Source organism: Ursus arctos, chromosome X, assembly GCF_023065955.2.
Source record: "Ursus arctos isolate Adak ecotype North America chromosome X, UrsArc2.0, whole genome shotgun sequence".
Lineage (NCBI taxonomy): Eukaryota > Metazoa > Chordata > Mammalia > Carnivora > Ursidae > Ursus > Ursus arctos.
In genome coordinates this window covers 48,915,149-48,937,218 of record NC_079873.1, presented here as the reverse complement: position 1 = coordinate 48,937,218, position 22,070 = coordinate 48,915,149, and the positions used below count along the sequence as shown (strand labels likewise).

The window sequence follows — 22,070 nt, the reverse complement described above, 5'->3', positions numbered from 1 at the left end:
TCTGTGTTGGAAGATATAACTCTCTGAGTGGAAACAAATGGATGAAGAAGACATTCATGCATTCAGCAAATGCTAAGTATCTGCTAAGTGTTAGGCACTGTACTGGGCTTGGGGGAGAAAACAGTGAATAAGACAGGCGTGGTCTCTGCCCTTTTAGCTCCACATTCCAGTGCAGGATACAAACAAAAAAAAAGAATTATAATACAGTTTAATAAGCATTCTAAGAGGGGCAAACACAGAGTCCTGTGGGACAAGAATATTATCCAGAATAATTTTGACACGAGAACATCAGAGAAAGCCTTCTGGAAGAGGTGGCACTTGAGTTGAGTTTTGAGATGGGGGCTGGGTAAGGATAGCAGCAGTTGCATAGTTCTTGAGGCAAGAGAACCTGGTGGTTATGAGAACTATGGTAGGCTCTGTTTAGCTGGAGAGTGGAGAATGAGAGGGCACTGGTGAAAGCTGAGGTTAGAAAGACCAAAGGATACCAGATTGGGAAGACATTACATGGCATGTTATGAAATTTGCCGTTAAGGCAGTGGGGAGCTATGGAAGGCCTTTAAGCAGAGGGGTTATATAAGTCAGGCTTCAGCTGCAGAAATTGAATCATTCTAGTTATTTTCAGTAGAAAGAGTCCTAATGCAGAAAATCAGGTGCTTCCAAAATTGGGGGAAGGGCTGGAGGGGCCCCTTTTAGGCTGGGCTTCTAGGAATAACTCCCAGAATACCAGGGGAGCTGTTTTCCATGCCACAAGCAGGAAGGTGAGGCATCAAGGGCTTTGGAAACACACCACCTTATCTGAAGTCTAGGAATCAAGAATCTGCTACTGCCTTAACTATTGACTAGAGTATCATCATACCTCCCAGATCTTCACTGACAAAAACATTAAAAATAAATAAAATAAAATAAAATAAAAATAATAAATAAAATAAAATAAAATAAAATAAAATAAAATAAAATAAAATCCCATTCTCTGATTCCTCAAATACACAAAGCCAGTGAGCAGACACTGGGGCCTATGGAAAAGCAGCATGGCTGCAGAGAACCCTAAAATCTCCATCACTATGCTTGCCAACAGAAGCAGCAGAAATATGGCTTCTGCGTCATTACCTCCTTCCAAATATTGTGCATATGCATATGATTACCAGAAATAAATCACGTCCAGAACACTGGATGCAAAGGAGCCTGAGAAAGGACAGGCTGTTGTAGGTTTTTGGTTTTGAGCTTTTCAGCAATATAGGAGGGCAGGCTAGATGGAGGGTGGCTTGGATCCTGAGCAGCCAATCTATAGTATCTACCATGGGATTAGTAGGAACAGAAATGTTTTTGAGACCAATAATTTGGGCAGGAGAATAGAGGCTGAACTGGGGAGAGAGAGCAGCACTAGAGACCAAGTAATGGATGGTAATGAAATCAAAGATGATGAGGAACTGATTAAAAATACCAGTAACAGGGAGACAGAAGAAGGACACATGAGAGAGAGATTAAAGAGGAAGAGAATTACCAGGAGTTAGAGGACTGGTTGGCTGGAAGCAAGATAAACAAGAAGCAAGACTTACGGATATCTCCTAGGGTTTTTTGCAAGGAGGCACTCTTACAAGACAGGGAACTCAGGAGAAAGAGGAAGCTGGCAGGGATGGGAGAAGATGATTTCAATTTTGGACTTATTAAGTTTGAGGTTCTTATGACATGTTCAGGAGGAAATATCCAGAAAGCAGTTGGAGATTCATCTCTGGAATTCAAGAGAACTACCTGGGACTCATCAGCAGAGAATTGTAAGCTGTACGTAGGCAAGGACTTTGTTCCCCTTGGTGTTCAGTAACTTTGTTGAAAGGAGGTGCATCAGTGTGTAGTGTAGGTGGTAGTTTAAGCTTTGGGAATGGATGGGTGCACCATTCTGTGCAAGTGTGGAATGAAGATAAGGGGACTGAGATTAGAAGAACCCAGAGAAATCATGGCCCTTAATGACTGAATGAAGAAGAACACAGACAGGAAGTAAAGACTGTACAACCAGACAGGTCATGTGGATGATGTCACCAAGGCAAAGAGAGCATTTCAGGAAGGAGAAGGGCATCAATGGAATCAAGAGAGAGAGAAGTCAGGGAAAATAAAGATGGAAAATTGGGCATGCCATTTAGTAACAAGTTGGTCATTTGTTTATATTCACAACAGGTTCTAGTTTCCTATGAAATGATGGGAGTGAAAGCCAGGCTGCAGACAATGAAGTGGAGATAGGATACAATTGCACTTTCAAAGGCAAGGAGAACAAGAAACAATAGGTGTTGGCAAGGATGTGAAGAAAGAGGAACTCTCTTGTACTGTTGGTAGAAATGCAGACTGGTGCAGCCACTGTAGAAAACAGTATGGAGATTCCTCAAAAAGTTAAAAATAGAACTACCCTATGATCCAGCAATTGCACTGCTAGGCAATTACCCAAAGAATACAAAAATACTAATTTATAGGGATACATGCACCCCAATGTTTATAGCAGTGTTATCTACAATAGCCAAATTATGGAAATAACCCAAGTGGCCATTGACTGATGAATGGATAAAGAAGTTGTGGTATATATACACAATGGGATATTACTCAGCCATAATGAAGAAGGAAATCTTGCCATTTGCAATGACATGGATGGAGTTAGAGACTATTATGTTAAACAAAATGAGTCAGTCAGAGAAAGACAAATACCATATAATTTCACTCATAAGTGGAATTTAAGAAACAAAACAAATGAACAAAACAAAAGAGAGCAAACCAAGAAACGGACCCTTAACTATGGAGAATAAACAGAGGGTCACCAGAGGGGAGGTGGATGGGAGGATAAGTTAAATAGGTGATGGGGATTAAGAAGTGCACTTGTGATGAGCACTGGGTGATGTATGGAAGTGTTGAGTCACTATATTGTACACCTGAAACTAATATTACACTATATGTTAAATAACTGGAATTCAAATAAAAACTTTTTTAAAAAAAGCAAGGAGAAAGATTCCAGTTGCTTACATTATGGTACTGTCCTGGTCACTAGTATCTGTCTCAACACAATCTAGCAGAGTGGCTTTCAAACTATTTTGGCATTACCTGCTATAAGAAATTCTACAGGGTGCCTGGGTGGCTCAGTTGGTTAAGTGTCTGACCGGCTCAGGTCATGATCTCAGTGTCCGGGGATTGAGCCCCATGTCAGGCTCCATGCTCAGCGGGGAGTCTGCTTCTCCCTCTCCCTCTACCCTCCCCCAACTTGTGCTGTCTCTCTGTCTCTCTCAAATAAGTAAAATCTTAAAAAAAAGAAAGAAATTTTACATCACAACCTAGCACATTTATATTTATATATAAGTGAAACAAAAGCTTTATTAAACCATAATTATATGGACATTTCATATAAATGGAATCATACAAAAGCCTTTTTTGTCTGGCTTTTTCACTTAGCATGATATTTTCAAAGTTCATCTATATTGTTGAAGTAATAGTACTCCATTCCTTTCTATGGCTGAATAATATTCCATTGTATGGCTGCATCACATTTTGTTTATCCACTTAACAGTTGATGGACATTTGAGTTTTTTCCATCTTTTGGCTATTGTGAGTAATGCTATTATGAACGTTCATGTACAAGATTTTGTGTGGACATTTTTTTTTTCATTTCTCTTAGGTATACACATAGAGGTGGAATTGTTGGGTCAAATAGTATACCTATGTTTAACTTTTTGAGGAACTACCACACTGTTTTCCAAAGTGGCTTCAACCATTTTGACCAGCAGTGTTATGAAGGTTCTGATTTTTCCACATCTAGCTTTTCTATTATAACCATTCCTGGGCCTTATTACAAATAATGCTGTAATAAATACACTGCATTTGCATTTCCTGCATTTGATTTGCATTCTCCCGATGGCTAATATGTTGGGCATCTTTCCGTATGCTTATTGACTATTTCTTGGGAAAAAATGTTATTCAGAACCTTTGCCAATTTTTGAATTGGGTTATTCTTCTTTTTATAATTGACTTGTAAGAGCTCTTTATACATTCTAGGTACAAGTTTCTTATCAGATATATAACTTCCAAATGTTTTCTTTCATTCTGTGAGTTGTCTTTTCATACCCTTGATAGTATCCTTTGAAGCACAAAAGTTTTTAATCTTGATGAAGTCCAATTTATCTATTTTGTTGTTGTTGCTTGTGTTTTTCATGTCATATCTAAGAAATCATTGCCAAATTAAAGGTCACAAAAATTACCCCTATTGCCCTCATTTTGTTAAACTTTGGCACAATATCATTATAACATCTAAGCAAGTAATAGTGATTCCTATTATCACCAAGTGTCCAGCCTGTTCAAATTTCCAGTTGTTTCTTAAATATCACAAATGTGTGTTTGCAGAAGTGTGCATACACACACACACACACACACACACACACACACGTTCCACCTAAGTCAAAGTTTTTCCTATTTATTTATTAAAAATCCAGGTTGTTGGTCCTGTAGTTGTTTTGTCTTTATTTTTTTTAGTCTTTACCTCCATATTGCAGTTTAATATGTTTTTCTGTCCTCTTGTGTGTTCTATAAGTTGATAATTGATCTAGAAGCTTGATCTGATTCAGGGTTTTATGTTGTTATGTTTTGGCATGAGTCATTCGTAGGTGGTGTTATAAGCCCAAACCTTTGAAGTGGGGACTTCTTTGGGTTTCATTCTATCTTGTAGGGCTAGGGGCCATTTTGTTTATAACCTGCATTCATTCAGAATTTCCAGTCATTTAGTTAAGATGAGTGACTCTTCTAGCCTCAACGATTTCTAGAGAATAAATAGCAATTGTCATTCCTCTTAGAGTCTATAATATTCCAGGAGTTCCAGAACTTAATTTGTTCTACTGCTGGCTAATCTAGTTTCTGCCCCACCCCCACCCCCCACCAATATCTATCTGTTTATTTTTACAGTCCTAGGATGTAAGAGGAAGAAGGGCCCTTAGAGATCTGTATAAGGGATTCCTGGGTTTTTGAGATCCCAGGAACCTGCTGAAATTGCATGTATTTTTTCTGAGGTGAGGGTTCAGAGCTTTCACTGAATTTTCAGGTAGTTTTAAGTCCTCATGTGACGAAGGGAGATGGAGGCCGGGAGAGGGGAAAGGAGGTGCCCAAAAGTCATAAAGCAAGTTTAAAGTAGGGCTGGGAGTAAATCTGAAACCTTCCTGTCCAGGGCTTTTTCCCTTGTTCCAGACACAGAATCAGGAACACGGAGCAGGATAGTGATTACAAGCATATTGCAAGTTTTGTAGAGGCTTTTTCAGTTGCAAAGTTGGCTTCTCTCCATTGTACCTAGCTTGCTGTAAGAGTGCAGTCATAGTCTCAAGAAACCATAAACAGGAAAAGAAATTCACCTGCAAGTGCAGGGATATCAGAGAAGGCCAAATAGAATTGGATTTTGGATAATTTGTAGTGTGTCTTTGTGGTTCTGTTGACAGCACTGGTTTTTTGAATGTGTATAGCTAATTATGAGTTGCCAGTAAATACTTAGGCAGTGGCCAAAGGACCCTTTGCTTCCTCCTTGGCCCAGACTCCAAAATAAGTGGATGCCAAGGTATGCCTCCTCCCTACCTATTTATCCCTTTTCCCCCGTTCCTTTTCCACCTTCTTCAACCATTTTCTTCCCTTATTTTCCTTCACCCTTTTTCTTCACCTTGTCCCCTATCTCTTCTCCCTCCTTCCCATCTTTCCTTCTCTTTCCCCTGCTTCCATTAGTCTTCCCTTTATTCCTCCTTCTCCCTCTCCCGCCACGCCCTCTTCTTTCCTCCCACTTGTGTGCACCCTCCCCACTTCCTCTCCCTACATCCCCCCTCAACCCACCCCCAACAATTTCCCCACCCCCACGCCAGAGCCGGCGGCCATTGGCTCGCGCTAATGGTGGGGGGAAGGGAAGGCTTGGGCCCTCCGATTGGTTGCCGGGGCTAGCACGCCAGCTGAAGTCCCGCCCCACCCAGCGAGTAAGCGCACCGCTGCAGCATCTGCTATTGGCCGAGGGGACTGTCAGCAGCTCCGGCTGCTCCTCACGCAGGCGCCCACAGTCGCTAGGTGAATAAAAACACCGCCTACGGGCTGGGGAGGGGGTGGGGAGAGGAGAGGGAGAGAGCCAGCAAGGCAGGTTTTCAATGAGAGGCTGGAAGCCGGGAGCACCGCGGAGAGACCAAGGAAGCAGGCTAGAAAAACGAGGAAACTAGGAAAGCGAACGACCTAGAGGGAGTAGGGGAGACCGAGACTGACCTGTAGCCAGGCAGGTGGACAGACGCACGTCCGGACAGACAACCGAGCAGGCGCAGGAGAACCTCGCACTGGTTCCTCCCGCCTTTCCCTTTGAAAGCCAGGATTTTGCCTTTTGCTTGGCGCCCGAGAGAGAATGCTGGACTCTGCCGACTTCAGCGCGAGCTAAGATTTCTCAGCTAGGGAAGAAAGATCAGCTTAATCCTGAGAAGGGGGAAAGCAGTCTCCCCTGTCCCCATCCCCCCCCATACCAAACTGGGGCGCCAAACCCGGCCCTTCCCCAACCACCGACTTCCTCCTCTCCTTTCTAGCATGGTGGCTGTATGGACAGTCTGACAGAACAGAGACTGACATCTCCCAATCTGCCGGCCCCCCACTTGGAACACTACAGTGTTCTGCATTGCACCATGACCCTGGATGTGCAAACTGTAGTTGTTTTTGCCGTGATTGTAGTCCTCCTGCTTGTCAATGTCATACTCATGTTTTTCCTGGGAACGCGCTGAATGGAGTCCAGCTTCCTGAGCTGTTGCGAACTCTCGCTTTGATTTCATCCCAAGAACCACCGAGAATAAAAAAGAGACAGACAGACAGAGACAGGGAAAGAAAGGGAGAGAAAGAGCAAGCTTTCTTACTCAGGGGGGAAAACGTTTTGAGCTTCAACATGGCCTCGCTGTGATATGTATGACGTTGGTATATTATCTCTCCCTAAATCTTTTGTCATGTCTTGTCTTTTAAATATGCCTGTGAATGTAGTTGCTTATTGCTTGAGTAGAATTGTTGATAAAGAAATGCATTCTATTTAAGTGTGCATGTGTGTGTGCATTCGCCATCTATGTGACGTTCACGGAGCAAGATCTGCGTTCTTAAACAGTGGCTTTGCTGTTTGTGGTGTTTTGTCAATTCATTTTCTTGAAAACTTCCTTTAAATTCTATCAGGGAATTTTAGTCAAAAATTCTCTCTTGCCATCAGGAGTGAATTTGGGGTTGTTTGTGGCCAAGGATGGTTGTGGGAACAACGTGATGGATTTTTGAGATCTTAGGAAAGACAGTCCTGCACTGGGTGTTAAGAGGGGGAAAATGATACAAGGAATGAATTTAGAAAAAATGATTCTTTAGTTTCAAATGAGAAGTAAGAATTTGAGAAGTGATGTGGTCGGGTGTGTTGAGCTGGCAGTTGGTGATTTTGTCCTTTGACTCAATTTGCTGTCCAGGGTTTAGTTCATAGTTTCCAATTTGGAGAGAAGCCACCTTTAAAACATTTCTTAAAGCATTAAATGTCAGTTTCTTTGGAATTATGGACTGAGGCATAAAAACCTTCTTTGATGTTTATGAATTGGCAAGAGGAGACATTGACAAGAGCTGGTTGGGTTCCTTTTCCCAAAGAAGATTGTACCCCTGGATTTGAATTTGTGGATTTTCTCTGTGTGTCCTCTGAAAAACAACAAAAGCCAGCTCTTTACCCACCTTGGGAATAATAGTTTTTGTATATGCCTCTTTTGGATAATCTTATTTGCAATGATGTTCTTGAACTACAATTTTAAATAGAACTTGATAGTGCTAATGATAAAGTGGTGGGTTTTGTTTGCTTTCTTGTTCTTTAAAGATCAGAGGTCTCTAACTGAAAGATTTCCATAACAAAATGAAAGTATGTATCATGCTAAATTAAGAGTTTTGAGCACCCCCCCCCAAAAAAAAAGTCTGGGTGGAATAGGATGAGAGCTGGGGAAAACATGAGCTAGAAGCAACATTCAATTTTGACATATATTTGCATTTCTGTATCAGATGGTAGTGGTGGTCGTTGCTGTTATTATTGCTGTTATTTTCGTGTTTTTCTTTCTGCTGAGAAAGCTTTTGGAAAAGCCAGGAAAAAAGGTCTCTGATGCCAATGTGCATGATACTTATTTTCCTCCTACCTCCACCCACTGATTGGCAGGTATTCCTCATTCTGTGTTTACCTGACTTGAAATAGTGCCGTTTCTGGCCCATGTAGCAGTGAATCAGGGTGCATACAGTCTACACACATGTTCCCCCTACACCCATGGGGGTGGCTGCTCACGTGTGATGTACGAATCTGCTGGCATTGTGCTGTCAAGTTCCATGTCCTATTGTTCAGTGTCTTTGGAAATGATTATGAAGGGAAAGGGGCTGTGAAGGGGGCTCTTGAAATTGTCCTGGTCTCAGAACCCAGAGAGTATTATTTAATGGCGTCAGAAGAGGTTTTGAGCCTCAGGGTGTGCTCTTGGTTCCATGTGGGTAAAAGGCTTTTTATTATGATTATGATTATGATTCTGTTGGTACCATGGTATAAGCATGATCTGAGAAGTCTGCTTTTTCTTGGGAAATCTGGGAAGATTCTTATTTACTCTTTGGTTCCTTTGTTGGGAGGGGGGCTGGATTGAACTGAACTTGTTTCTTTGCAAAGAGAATCTTGTGATCCACCCCACCCCACCACATACTCTTAGCTCCCGCAGTATATCTAAAGTAAGCTTATGTTTTGGCTGGGCACTTTGTTTTGAGACACATTGGACAGGAAAATCTCTAGGCTGGGCAGCTACAGACTTGGGTTCTCTCTTTTGAGAGATTATTTGACCTTGGGCAATTTTTTTAACTTCTTGATGTGTTTGGGGTTCCCTGTAACATTGGCATTTGGGGTTGGTTGGACTAGGTGACCTCCAAGTTATTGCATTTGGTGAGTTTGGGTGCCCATAGGCACTTGAAATCAGAGGGGGATTAACTGTAAAGACAAGTGAAAAGGAAAATGAAATATTAATCAATGGGTGATAGGGCAGGGGAGGAAAAACCTGGTTGCTGATATCTGGAGAAACTTGTTTTACCTAAGGGATTTTTTTTACCTAGATGTGTGGGAAGAAAACTGGACTACAACAATGTAATGCTTTTTCGTTTTTTTTCCCCCTTTAAGGTGAGAAGGGTTCTCTAAGGCTAGTCTTTGAGCCAGGTTTGTGGCAAAGTAGTCTCATGAAATGCCACAACCTTCACCTCTGGGTGCCTGAAGACCTTTGGCAGAGAACCTTTGGGAATGTATGTGTGTAGGGTGTGTGGCAGTGTCTGTGGGTGTGTATGCACACCCTTCTGTGTGTGTGGAGGGGAGAGGGTGCACACTCTTGAATGTGGGTGGGGGTTGGTTGTGCTAGGAATGAGGAAAAACAGCAGGGCATGCATTGAGTGTTCCATAGTTCTGAATGGCCTCCTTGTGCTAGGGCCTGTAAGGATTTGACTGGTGCCAGAATGGATGGGCATTTCCCCTACCATTCCTCCGCCCCCCCCCCATTCCTTAGGCTAAAGGGGTTGCTTGGCTGAGTCCTTCCATCAGTAATTTAGCTGGCAAAATGGGTAAGCATTTTTCAAATTAACTTATCTCTAGGCAAATAAGGGGATGTTGCTAGCCAGATGGCAGGCCACCCAAGAGCAGCTAAAAGGGAGTTTGGGAAGTAGAGAACCAGAGTTGGCAGTATGACTTTTTACTTGTGTGAATCCTAAAGGTTTGGCATTTCTCCTTCAGACTTGTGAGGCTATGCGAAAAGAGAAGAGTGGGAGAAAATGAAAAATGCAGCCCAGAGGAGTGGAACCCTCTGCATTTGACTTTTTATTCTTCCCTCTCCTGCCTCTTCTCTTCATCTTCTCCCTTCTGCTTTTACTCTCCCCTCTGATACAGCCTCCTCTACCCTGCTCCCATCCCTGCTCTAAGTGGGTGGGTGGTGGGAGAAGGAGGAGTAGGATGAGAAGAGGGCTTTTCATCTCTGATTGTCCCAACTTTTCCTAACTAAGTTTCTAGTTTCCTTTCCTCCTCTCTGACCTCTTTGGATAGAGGATAAGCTTTTGCTCTTAGAAAGGACAAAAATTCAAGCTCAGAAATTTTCCCTCCCAGCTCCCCACCAGGGGATTCAGGAGCAGCCCTTTACCAGTATCCTAGCAACCTCCTACATCACTCAGCTCCTGCGGAGCTCTGGAGCCCACCCTTTAAAGGTCCAGGCACAAAGTCCTCTAGAGAAAGGGAGCTGGAGCCCAGCAGGACTTGGAGAGATGCTTTTGGAGAAGTGGACAAAGAAAGAGCAATTGCCTGCAAATACCTAGAAAACATCCACAGAAGGCATGTGGAACCTAGCCTCATTCCAGCCATGGGGACTGTTTATTGGAAGGCTCCTGGGTTCAAATTGCTTTCTCCTTTCTTCCAAATGCCTTCTTAAGATTAACTGAGTCATTTCACAGTCCAGCTTTAGTGCAAAGAAGTCTGTAGACCCTGAGAAATATTTTTTTCACCCTGACTTTTGGCTGAGGTAGGGAAGAGGTGAAGGGATAGTGTGGTGTGAACAAACTGAGCAATGCTTTTCCCCCATTGAGACAGCCCCTATCTGTCAGAACCTGTAGCACTACTTGTGTAGTGTGCCCCCAATTTTGTTTGTGGCTTTGGGAGCTCTGCTCAGGCTGGCTGCAGTGTGAAATTTAGGGGGTTTTACGTCATTGGTCTCTGAGTAGTTTCCAAATGGGAAGGCTGGGCAAATTAGGAAGTCCATTTTGATTGTGGGCCTGGTGAACAGGTCTTGGGCCTTGGCTGATTCTCTCATGCACCGGTGTGGGTGATTAAGTTTTTAGGGAGCTGAGAGATCCTAGTGAGCCTGTGGGTAAGGTACTCTTCTGCCCTGTGGTGAGGGTCAGATTGAGAGTGCCTGGGTATGACCAGAAGGCACAGTGTCACAGTTGCAGGGATGGGCCAAAATGTCCTCCTAGCCTTTGTCTGTTATCTTGGCCTCTGCTGCATTTGGACTGTGGAGTGTTTGCTCTGGACAAGAACATAATGGGAATTGAACTTATTCTCCCCAAATAACTGCCTCCTCAGAAGATCTCACACAAAGCTTCTGGATCCAGCCCCAGTAGCTTTGTCCCAAGAAGTGGGATGGAGGCGAGGAATCTTATACTTTCTGGCTCTTACTTCTAGTTCTACAACTTGTTCTAGGCCAACTGAGGCTCTGGCTTTCTAAGAATCCTTGATCAAAGCTTAGCTCTTCTGATATCTGCCCAGAGTGTCTCCTGTCATTAGGTGGGTCTAGCTCTCAAGAGCATTTAGTTAAGCATGCTTCAGCCTGGCACCGAAGCACAAAGTGGAAAAGCTATGAAGGGCTAAGTGCCTAAAGGATAGAGAAGACTTGGGATACAATCCAGTAATGACAGTACTAGTAATCCCTTGCTAGTGCATGGGTCTGTGGAATTTATAAAGCAATTTCATATCTTTTCTAATTTTGTGCATCACGTCAGACTTGTGAAGTGGGTACGGATGATTGTTATTCCCCGTTTTACAGATGAGGTAAGTAAAGGTTAGAGGTATTGGTGGGATGGACAAAGGTCTGCCTTTCAAATGGAAAGTGGGGAGAGTCAGAGTTGATCATTCCTAGCTAGTGTGAAGCTGAATGAAGTCAGGTGGAGAGGGAGGTGTGTGAGTCATTCCTGAAGTCATACCAGCTTCCTCAGCTTACTCACTTGCATTTTTAGTGCTTTTTCATACTTTTCATTTTTATAGAAATTTTGCACAGAATTCCTTATTGAATAAAATGCCTTTTTATCTTGAATATATATCAAAGAGTTTCCTTTAGTCTTATGAAAACTCAATATTTGGGATCTTTTAGGAGAATGACAGTGGGAATTGACAAATCCTCAAATACAGAATGTTTTGAAGGAACTGCAGTTTCCATACAATTGTCTTTCCTTTCGAAGTACTCTTATTTTTCTATAAAAATGTGCTGCCCAGAACTGATTATGCTACTGCAGGTGCTACTTGATTAGGATTAAGTACAAAGGAACTTTATTCTGTCTGTGAAATATCTAATAATATTGCCTTCTACTGGTTCTCAACCCTCCCTGAATATTCAGATCAGTTGGGGGGGTTTTTAAATATCCATAGCAGGTCCCCACTCTGTGAAATTCTGATTTAATTGGTGTGGGATAGGTCCCTGGCAGCTTTTTTCCCCTAAATTAAAAATTTAAGGCTCCCCAAAGTAATTCAAATGTGCAGTCAGCATTAAGGACCATTGTACTGCCTTTTTGGACTGTAGGCTCAAATGCTTTGCTGTTTAGTCCAGTCTTCTACTCTGTTGTGAAATTTGTTGTTTGAGGCTTTTTTGAACCAAATTCATTTTTTTGAGTTTTGTTTGGTTAGTCCATTCTAGCTTTTTATGGGCTTTAATTTTTTCCCCCTTATACTGTGCAACAAATTAGCAGTCCTTTCTAGCATTGCATCAGTTAAACTTTATTTCCTTTGGTTGGTCTATTCATGCTTTGGTGGGTGTGGGGAGAGGCTAATTTCTTTTTCTTTATGCCATGAAACAGATTAGCAGTTTCTTCTAGCATTGCATTATTTGGAAACAGAATAAGTACCATCCAAATTGGTGATTCAAAGAAATGTTCAATATGATGGGGTTAATTTCACCAGAGCCCCTTCTTGGAGTTACAGTCCATTAATTTTTGTGTATATCTGGTCAGCCAGGCAGAATCCACTGGACTTTACCATCATTTATCCTACCGATAATGAGGTTATGTGTTAATGTGTCATGATAGATTTGTTGTATGCCTTGTAGTCATGAAGAGGTATGCTAGGTTCATGGTAATCACCTACCAAACCAGTGACCTCATCAGGAAAAGGAGTATGAATCACTTGGCATCTTAATCCTGGTAAATCCTATTGCAGGCTCCAGAGTTCTCTATTTTCTTTTAATACCCATAAACTGTATGTTTCTTTTTTTCTTTTTAACTATGTTTCTTAACTGGGTCCAGGATTTGCTGAGGGCCAGTGCCACAACTGTAGATTCTGTGTACCATCACTTTCTTTTCCCCCTTTTGGAAAAACAGGACATCATAGATGTAGCTTTAAAACAGAATATATTTGGTTTTCAAAAAGTTCAGGAAAATGTTTGTGCATGTTTCACTTGGTTGGCTGAATTGTTTCTTTTTTTCTTTTCTTTCTTTATATATATTATATATTATTTATGTATTTATATATTATACTGACATTTTATTTTATCTAAATTGTATTAGCCAAATATAGTACATCATTAGTTTCAGATGTAGAGTTTAGTAATTCATCAGTTGTATATAACACCCAGTGCTCAACCCTCACGTGCCCTCCTTAATGCCCATCACCCAATTACCCCATCCTCCCACCAACCTCCCCTCAAGCAAACCTCAGTTTTTTTCCCTATAGTTAAGAGTCTCTCATGGTTTGTCTCCCTCTCTGATGACTTCCCAGGTTGAATTGTTTCTATTAACCCGTGGTTCTCAGCCCTGGCTGCACATTGGAGTCACCTGAGAAGTTAACAAGACTAACAATTCCCAGAATTTCTGGGGGAGATCTGCTGAGGCCCTGGCATCAATATTTTTTAAAAGCTCCATGACGTGACAGGAATGTTCAGCCAGGGATGAGAATGACTGCTATGTTAAAAGGAAATGTCAGATCAGCCTGAATCTAGCTTATCACACGTGTGAATAGTCAGGCTTCGCAGATGGTGAGATTTTATTCTAGGATTGTGGGGGCCTTGACAAATTTGAGGGGCTGGTGCCCACTCTAAAAAGGACTCAACCCTAGAGACTGAGTAGTCTGGGGACCTATTTGGATTTAAAATTATCAGCTGTGAGATCGTTTGTACCCTTCAGGAAAAAGAGTCAGTCCTTGTGTGTTAGCTGTAATACTAGGGAAGATTCCATTCATTTTCTGGGTGACCTTGGGTAAATAACTCCCCCCCCTGAAATTTGGATTCCTCATCTGCAGATAAGATTAGGAGGATTAGATAGCTTCAAAGATTTCTTCTGGCTCTAATAATGCATGCTTATTTTGTGATTAATAAAAATGATCAAAATGTTTAAGAATACTATTATTCAAAACCAGCAGTAGTTCACAGATACCTTTTTAGCAAGTTTGGAATGCATAACGTGATTTTGTGGGTAATAGACTTGCCTTCCTAGTTATATTTGGCTGAAGTTTCTTCTAAAACTCTCAACTATAGGTTGTATTCATTGAGCACACAGTGGCTGCCAGAAGGGAAGGGAGCCCTACAGTGAGCTGAGTGGCAATGGCAAGGCAGTTTGAGATTTAGCAGTCATTAAAAAGATACGTTGCATGGATAATTGAGAACTGCCTCGTATAGATAAAATGCCACTCTCATAGGTCTGGGAAAGGGGAAAAGGGGCTGGCCGTTTTGGCAGCCCAGAACCCCTTCCTGTGGTGTTTTAAGTAGCCATTTATTTAGTTAATACCAATACTGTTAATAAGAATTGTAACAAAGTTCCCCAGTTATTTCATTGGCTACTTCCAAAACCCGGAAGTAGTTGAGGAAACTGAGGCATAAAGAGATTAAGTGACTTACTCAAGGTCACACAGTTCAGGAAGTGGTAGTTCTTGACCTAGAATCCAGGCCTCTTCACACCATATCCTGCAGTTCTTCCAGTGTAGCCTACATAGTGGACCCTAGTCAGAATGTGGTCATGACTCAGAATTGAAGGGGTTCCACTAACATAGAGCAGAACTCAGGAAGAAGCTTAGAAGAAAGGGGAAAAGGGCCAACCTGGAGGAAAAGGAAACATTAAGGGAGGGATGTGTTTTCGAGGTAAGTTCTTTCTTGCTCTTATCATTCTTCTGTGCTCATTTCCCCCCGACAAAAATTGGCCATTTGGTCTTTGAGCATCAAGGTCAAGAGTTGGTAGCAGAGGAGAGGGAAAGTTATGCATCCATAGCAGAGACACAGTGTATGGAAGGCGGACCTTCAGTGGGAAATAAAAACACTGGAAGTGGCCTTGGGGCTCCTGGAAGAAAGCCATGGCTCTGTTCCTACCTTGCTGCCAGAACTTGATCAAGGCCCTTCCCACTAGGCCTCAGTTCCCATGTCATTAAAATGAGGAGTGGATTCAATAGAAGATCCATGTTCTCAAATGAAATTTGAGCCAGAAACGTCTATATAGAACAGGAAAAAGCAGAACTAGTATGGTTGAAATGGGCCTCGGACAGAGGTGGAGGACAGAGTCTAGAATTTCAGGTAATCATCTTGCCAGTGTAGACCTGTAATTACTGGAATTGGGATTAGGAGAGTGGGGATGGTTTTTCCCAGTGCAGGCAGACTGCTTGGAAGATAGAACAGCCTTAGGTGGGAGAGGGGGTTCAGGCAGAGAGAGAAGAATACCTTGGAGACCTGCAACATGCCTCTCCCCTTTCTGTTTCCTATTTTACAAGTGAGACAACTAAGGGAAAAGGGACTTGTCCAAGGTTTCAGTGATGGGCCTCGGATCCTGACTCCTCAAATCAGGCCTTTATCCTCTGTAACCTGCTACCTCTGCTATAGGGTGCTGGCTCAATACTCCTTTGGCTGGATCAGAGACCTGAATGCACTCTCAAGTGTGGCTGGAGAAAGCAAGCTGACAGAGAAACTGGGAGAACAGTAGCATTATATAACCTCCTGGAGGGGGGCAGGCCTGTCAGCAGCCCTTGGGGTGCCAGGCACTGAGATGAGGGATGAGGAATCCTAAAATCTCCTGCAGACTACATTAGTTTTCCTGAGGGAGGGAGCCCTGGATGCAGCCCTGTATTGTGCAACCATCTACCCTCAGGGCCCAGAAGAGGCCAGCACTACATATCCATAGCCAGCTCTGGGAATAGTTCTGGCAGCTCTGATCTCTCTGCCTGCCTGCCTTCATTAGAGGAGGGGGAGCGATGCACCTCCATGCCCAGCTGGCTGCAGGAAGGATGTGCTAAGAGCCCACCCTCCACCCCCTCAGAATGTGGTGCCTAAAGACAGCATCTACTTTTAGCTGTACATCCCACAGCCTCTCCTCCGCCCACTGTCTTCCTTCCTCCTCCCTCTGTGAACCCTGCTGGTTGGCAGGAGGGCTGGGCAGTAGTGGGTGCTTTGGTATTGGGAAAGAGGCGGGCACGGGAGAGCCAGGCAGCCCTAGGAGAGGCTGTGGTAGACCTAGAATAGTGGGAGGGCTAGAACAAAGGCAAAATTATGAGACTGCTTTGTGCTTAGGGCCCAAAGGGAGTGGAGGGACTTATTAATTTCTTTTGCACTTGCAACCAGTGAGGTGTTTGTCTTTAAGAGTCTAGGTTGAACTGCACAGGAGGGCTCAGGAAGATTTATTGGACAGAATGCACATAGACACTTTCTGTACTTGGATTTAGCGAAAGGCAACTGGGGCTAGTGATGCTCACTTGATTCTTGACTTTCCCTCTTGATCATTGTCTTACACTGCTCATTGGGTTTTACAAATTATCTCACTTGATGTTCTCGGTGGTCCTGTGCAGTAGGAAGGGCAGGATTATCATTTTACAGATGATAAAAATGAGGCTCAAAGATCTATTGTCATATAACTGATCTGGGCTCAAGCTCTGGAAGTTATAGTGCCATTTAAAGCCATTCCAAGCGGCTATATTTTCTAGAAAAGGAGTATTGCAGCGTTCTCAATCTAATTGCCTTATTGTGGAAGCTGGAAAACTAGGCCCAGAAGGAGAAAGAACTCGCCCAAGGAAACACAGTATGTTTGTAGTAGTATCAGAACTACAACATTGCCTAGCAAGGATGTGAGTTCCTGGACCCGTGAATTATAAGCTGCTCTCGCCTTTCAAGGATGGTGTGGGAAACCTGTATGGTATGATGGGAAGCAAAGGGTCACTGAACTATTAATCTGTCATTTAGCTCTGTGACCTTGGGCAAAATGCTTAGCCTCTCTGAGTTAGTTTTCTTTTCTGTTAATTGGGGCTGAAAATCCCTGAGAACTCTCTGGGGCAGAAATCTCTCTGTGTGACTGCTATAATGGAGGGAACTGATACTCAGTAGCCCTTTGTAAAGGTTTTATTAATGAAAGACATACACATGAATTAAGAGGGGCTAAAAATATGAACTCAGTCATTGTGTGACCTTGAACAAATACCATTGTCTTTTTGCCTTATTTCTCCATCACAGCACGAAGGACTCTCTTTTATTTCCCTCCCTTAAAAATATAAAAGTCCTATGACCTGGCTCATGTCTTGGGACCTTACTGGAAAGCTATTTTTTTTTTAAGGAAGCTTTCTTTTATTTACCCTCAGCTCCATCTCCCCCACCAGGCCACACACATATTGCTATGAATAGCAGATGAGAGTTCTCTCTCCCTGTCTCCTGCAAAGCTAAAAGAGGAGCTTGGAAGAAAGCCAGAATTAACTGTGCTTTTATTTAGTGCCTCCTCAAGTCCATCAAGCCAGAACCATCTAGGCATTTGGCAATTAAAAATCAATTCTTGGCCCCCAGGTTCTTGGCTAGGATTTGTGATGAGCATTACTGGGTTTTCATGATATGATTAAGAGTTCTGTTAGAAATTTCAGGCTTCTGACAAATGACCTACTTAGAACAAATCAACACTCTTTACCTTTGTCTGCATCATTTTATTTGGAAAATCCTCATTGCTCCAGAGGGCAGGGTAAGAAGATAAGTACTATGGTATAGTCCTGCCACATTGGCCTTTTCTGCACAACCCAATGAGGTGAGCAAGTCCAGGATTATTTCCCATTTTATGACTAAGGAAATTGAAACTCAGAAAATTGCTCATATTGACTCAGATCAGTGCTGCCTCTTAAAAACAGTGGTGTGCAAGGAAGAGCTTAGCATGTTATCAACCCACCCATACCAAGTGGCCTAGGGCAAGGAGATTGTTCTAAAGATGCCTTCTGTACTTTGCTTCTATCTAGGTCTTGTTATAAAAGTTAGTCAGTATCAGGTAAGACCAGACAGATGCCACTAGATAATTCTGGCTAGGTTGGCATTGACCTAATTGGCAATTCAGATACATCTATTTGACCTATGGTATGTCCATTCAAATATCATATCACCCAGGGATGCATGAGAGGCCTTGCCAAGTGCAGAAGGGTGACCCTAGATTCTATGACCCTTCATGTTCAGTTTGGAGGTTTTGTTTCTGTGAGGTATATTTGGGATACACATGGGATACACACGTGGAGTACACTTTCACATTGACATGCTTGGAGCACATACATTCAGTTAACCATGGGGTACACTCACACTTGGGCATACTCTCTACAGGCAGGGTATACACACAAAGACACACGTGGTGGATGCTTATGCAAATTTGTATGTGTGGCTACACATGCATGCATATAAAGCACAACTGCACACTCAAATACACATAGGGCACACTGAGATGCACATTCAGATATGCTCCTATCCCCATGACATACACTCATATCCCTGATACACATTTTTAATGATTTACTTGGACAAACCATCCTTTTCCCTTGAGACACATTTGAACACACCTCTGGTACACACTCACATGCCCCATACATCCCTGTGGGACACACTCTGATCCAGAACATATGCTACCCCTTAGGACCAGCTTGCTGTCCCAGTTTTACAAGCAGGGACAACAGGGCACTGGCCCCATCTGGTGGGCCTTTATCAGTTTGCTCTGGCTCTCTCTTCCTTTATCCCCAAAATCAGGCTTCAGAGGGCAGTGAGCTCAGGAATAAAATGGATACTCAAGATGGCATGTGTTATAGTAGGATCTTCAAGGCAAACAAAATTTACAACTGAGCCCTCAGATGTTGAGCTAATAAGCAGATGGAGAAGAATGGAGAAGATAAATTGACATTACTCAATGCAGAAAGCTTGAGCCTGCTCCTCCATCCCCCAGTCTACTTACAAACCACTATGGAATGATTTGATTGTGAATAATGTCCTAGAAAACCTAAAGGAACTGAATATTAAAGTTAATTTTTTGTCTTGGGAATGAAGTAACAACTTGGACCAGAGCAAGTATATCTAAGTAGTGCGTGGGAGGATGAATAAGGGGAGCACAGAGCCCCAACTTCTTCTGGGTCAAGGATGGGTAGAGAGAACAACCACATTTTTTTTAACTTTTATTTGCATTTTTTTATGCAGAACTTACTATTTACTCCCAGACCATAAGTTTTTGTTTCTTCTGTTTCTTTTGGGATATCTTTTTCTTCTGGGCACACCTGACCTACCAACTCCACCATTGAAGCAATGGAATGGCACACATTGCTTCTGCAAAGTGACATCCTTCAGATACTTGGTTACTTTTCAGATACGCATATCCTTGATGGCCTGGGTAGTTTCACACGTGTTCCTGAAGTGAACACAAAGATTTGAACCTCTTGCTTTGTGTGATTTTTTTAGGGTTTTCTGGGTCAAATGAATAGTGAACCATTTTCAGAGATCACCTCAGGCCTCCTGAATAGCCGCATTCTTAATGACCACAGCCCTGCCCCTAGGCATAACAGCTTGAGCCATCTGGCCCCACTAATGAAGACCTGCTATTTTAAGAGTTTCTCAGGCTGGAAACCAGGTCGGGATGTCCTAGGGAGGCCTTTCTGGCCTTTAGTAACCAAAGGCTGGAGCTGGAGGGAGAGAACCCTAGACTGGGTCTGGATTGAAGGGTATGAAGCAGTGAAAACGTAGCTAGAGTTTGCCAGGTTTGCCCTGGCAGACCTCAGAGCAGCAGCCTCAGAGCCTGAGCAGGATACTGTTGACTGTGACAGCCTTATGCTCATTTCTCAACTTTGGACTTGAGATCAAGAAACATGAATTCCAGTTACTATTCTGCACCTTAGGGTGTGCCTCAGTCAGGTTTCCCTCCTCTGTCTGGGTCTTATTTGGTCTGTAGGCAAAATAGCCATATGCTGGCAAGACTCAGATAGATGAAGAACTGAGAAAAATCTTTGCAGATGTACTTATTCTTCACCCACAAAGCTGTACCCCCATCCCTAAGCTAGTCTCGCCCACCAGCAATCAGGCCTGATCCCTATCACAGTAGCCATAAAAAGAAAAGGGGGTCAAGGGAAGGAAACCTCATGGTGTCAGGTTGGGCAAAGTCATGCTGAGGTCACCCTCACCCTTACAGATGCTTTTCAATGCTAAGTCAATCCTTTCCCAGAAAACAGGTTTGCAACATTTAGGTGATCATACAGTTTTGGCTCCTTGGGAACCCTAGGCAGTGAGGAAAAGTGGAGGACATCAGGATCAAGGATTTCTTCCTAAACTAGGAAAAGCAAGGTCAGACCATCTATACCTGCCACCTGCCAGAGAAAGCAACTTGGAATGGCAGTTCTGACCCCGGGAGAGTGCCTTATTCCATTTTGTGTTCAGGGTCATTTCACCTGCTTTGTTGAAGGGGATGGGTCAGGAACTACACTATGTAGCTCAAGTTCAGATTTCTCCACACCCCATACATAGTGGGCAAAGTTCTTCTAAGCCTCAGTCTTCTGATCTTTAAAATGGGCTTAACTGTAAATCTCAGGATTGTTGGGTGCAAGAATTCATCATGGCAAAGTATGAGAAAAGTGCCTTGTAAAATGTTGAACATGTTTTGCTGTTGTTTGGATTGTGAAGAATCCATCCAGGTCATTATTACAGGGAGTTTAGAGTTAATTCAGGAGCTTGTCTTTGCTTTATTTCTCACTCCTTCCCTCTATCCTTTTTTTTTTTTTTATGTAATGTTCCATGATTCATTATTTGCATATAACACCCAGTGCACCATGCAATATGTGCCCTCCTTAATACCCGTCACCGGCCTGTCCCAGTCCCCCACCCCCCTCCCTTCTGAAGCCCTCAGTTTGTTTCCCAGAGTCCATAGTCTCGAATGGTTCATTCCCTCTTCTGTTTACCCCCCCTTCATTCTTCCCTTCCTTCTCCTACCAATCTCCCTGCTTTTAAGCCAGTATTAGCTCCATTTTACAGATGGGGATACTGAGGCCCAGAGAAAGGAGAGGCCAGCCTGAGGATGTAGGATTAGGCAGTGGTGGATTCAGGATTAGAAACCACGCTTTCAGATCTATTTAGTCTTCTTTCTGTAGCCCCAAGCTACCAGCCAGAATTCCAGCACTAAAGGAAGCTGCCAGTGGCGGCTTAAATTAATATATGTTAAAAACTTAGGTTTGTCTCTGATACATAGCAAGGAAGGGGGGTGGGTAATCTGGGGCCCAGCCTTCCCCAGCAGTACCCTGCTTGCCCAGGAGAGACACACTGACTGACCTTTCATCCCTTGTAGCAGCTCATGCCCTGCTCTTCTCCTGCGTGTTGGAAGCAGTGAAGCATTGGAGAAAATGCTAAGCTGTTGTGAGAGGGAATTGTGCTGCCCATTTAAGCTACTTCAGAAGGGTCTCTGAAGGCACTTGATCCACCTTGGCTACCCCCACCTCCTCACAGCTTCCTGGGTACAGAAGCTTTGTGTAGCTGACCTGCATAAGGGTTTAGGTCAAAAGGTATCTGAGAAAATGTTTGAGGGTCTTGATCTGTGGAGTATTTTGCCAACTCTTGAGGGATAAGATAGTGGAAATCCAAGAACCAAAGCTGGGAAAGTCCCTTGAGACCATCTTGGCTGATTCTTATCTGGCCTTGATGTGGACATTGAATCTCAGCTGGGCTGACTTTTTCTCACTTAGTGTTTTTCCTTGTACACCACAGACTCTTGAGCTGGGCCAGATTTCCTGGAACCTTTCTAGCTTGTTCATTTTTGCCTTTCTGAGCCCAGGAAAGATACATTGAGACTGGTGAGAGGAAGGAGATGGAATAATCTGTGGAGCTCATCCCTTGGGTGCTAGACATTTTCCTTTCGAGTCTTTCTTCATCTGTCCTGCTGCTAATATGTTATTTTCCTATGGCCCCCTGATTGGCTGTAGGAGCCTAATTGAAAGTGTTGTTTTTCATTTGTGCTGCTAAAACCTATAGGATAACTATGGCACTGTCCTTTCTGGGGGATTAGATAGTTTCTGAGGTGGGGAAACTAGAGGGAAAATGAGAGAGACACCTTCTGTTCTTCAAGTT

General features: G+C 43.1%; 2 protein-coding genes across 13 annotated transcripts in view; both read left to right on the top strand.

Moving 5' to 3' along the window:
* ARHGEF9 (Cdc42 guanine nucleotide exchange factor 9) overlaps positions 1-22,070 on the top strand; it is a 427,917-nt gene that overhangs the window by 252,543 nt on the left and 153,304 nt on the right. Inside the window, exon 1 of one of the 12 annotated variants that reach the window (XM_057312114.1) lies at positions 6,002-6,054. The exons of 6 other annotated variants lie outside the window; for them this stretch is intronic. Coding sequence is in view for 3 of the 6 variants with exons in the window: in XM_026490445.4 (XP_026346230.1) it covers positions 6,922-6,930 (9 nt within the window). In the remaining 3 variants the exon portion in view is untranslated. Of the gene's footprint in view, positions 1-6,001; positions 6,055-6,085; positions 6,931-22,070 lie in introns of those variants that run through there. 5 more of the 12 variants (XM_026490445.4, XM_026490447.3, XM_057312118.1 and 2 more) reach the window with 5 other exon arrangements.
* On the top strand, positions 6,564-6,743 carry LOC130543671 (uncharacterized). The gene has a single exon (XM_057312119.1). It carries the CDS (start codon positions 6,564-6,566, stop codon positions 6,741-6,743), a length of 180 nt encoding a protein of 59 aa, XP_057168102.1.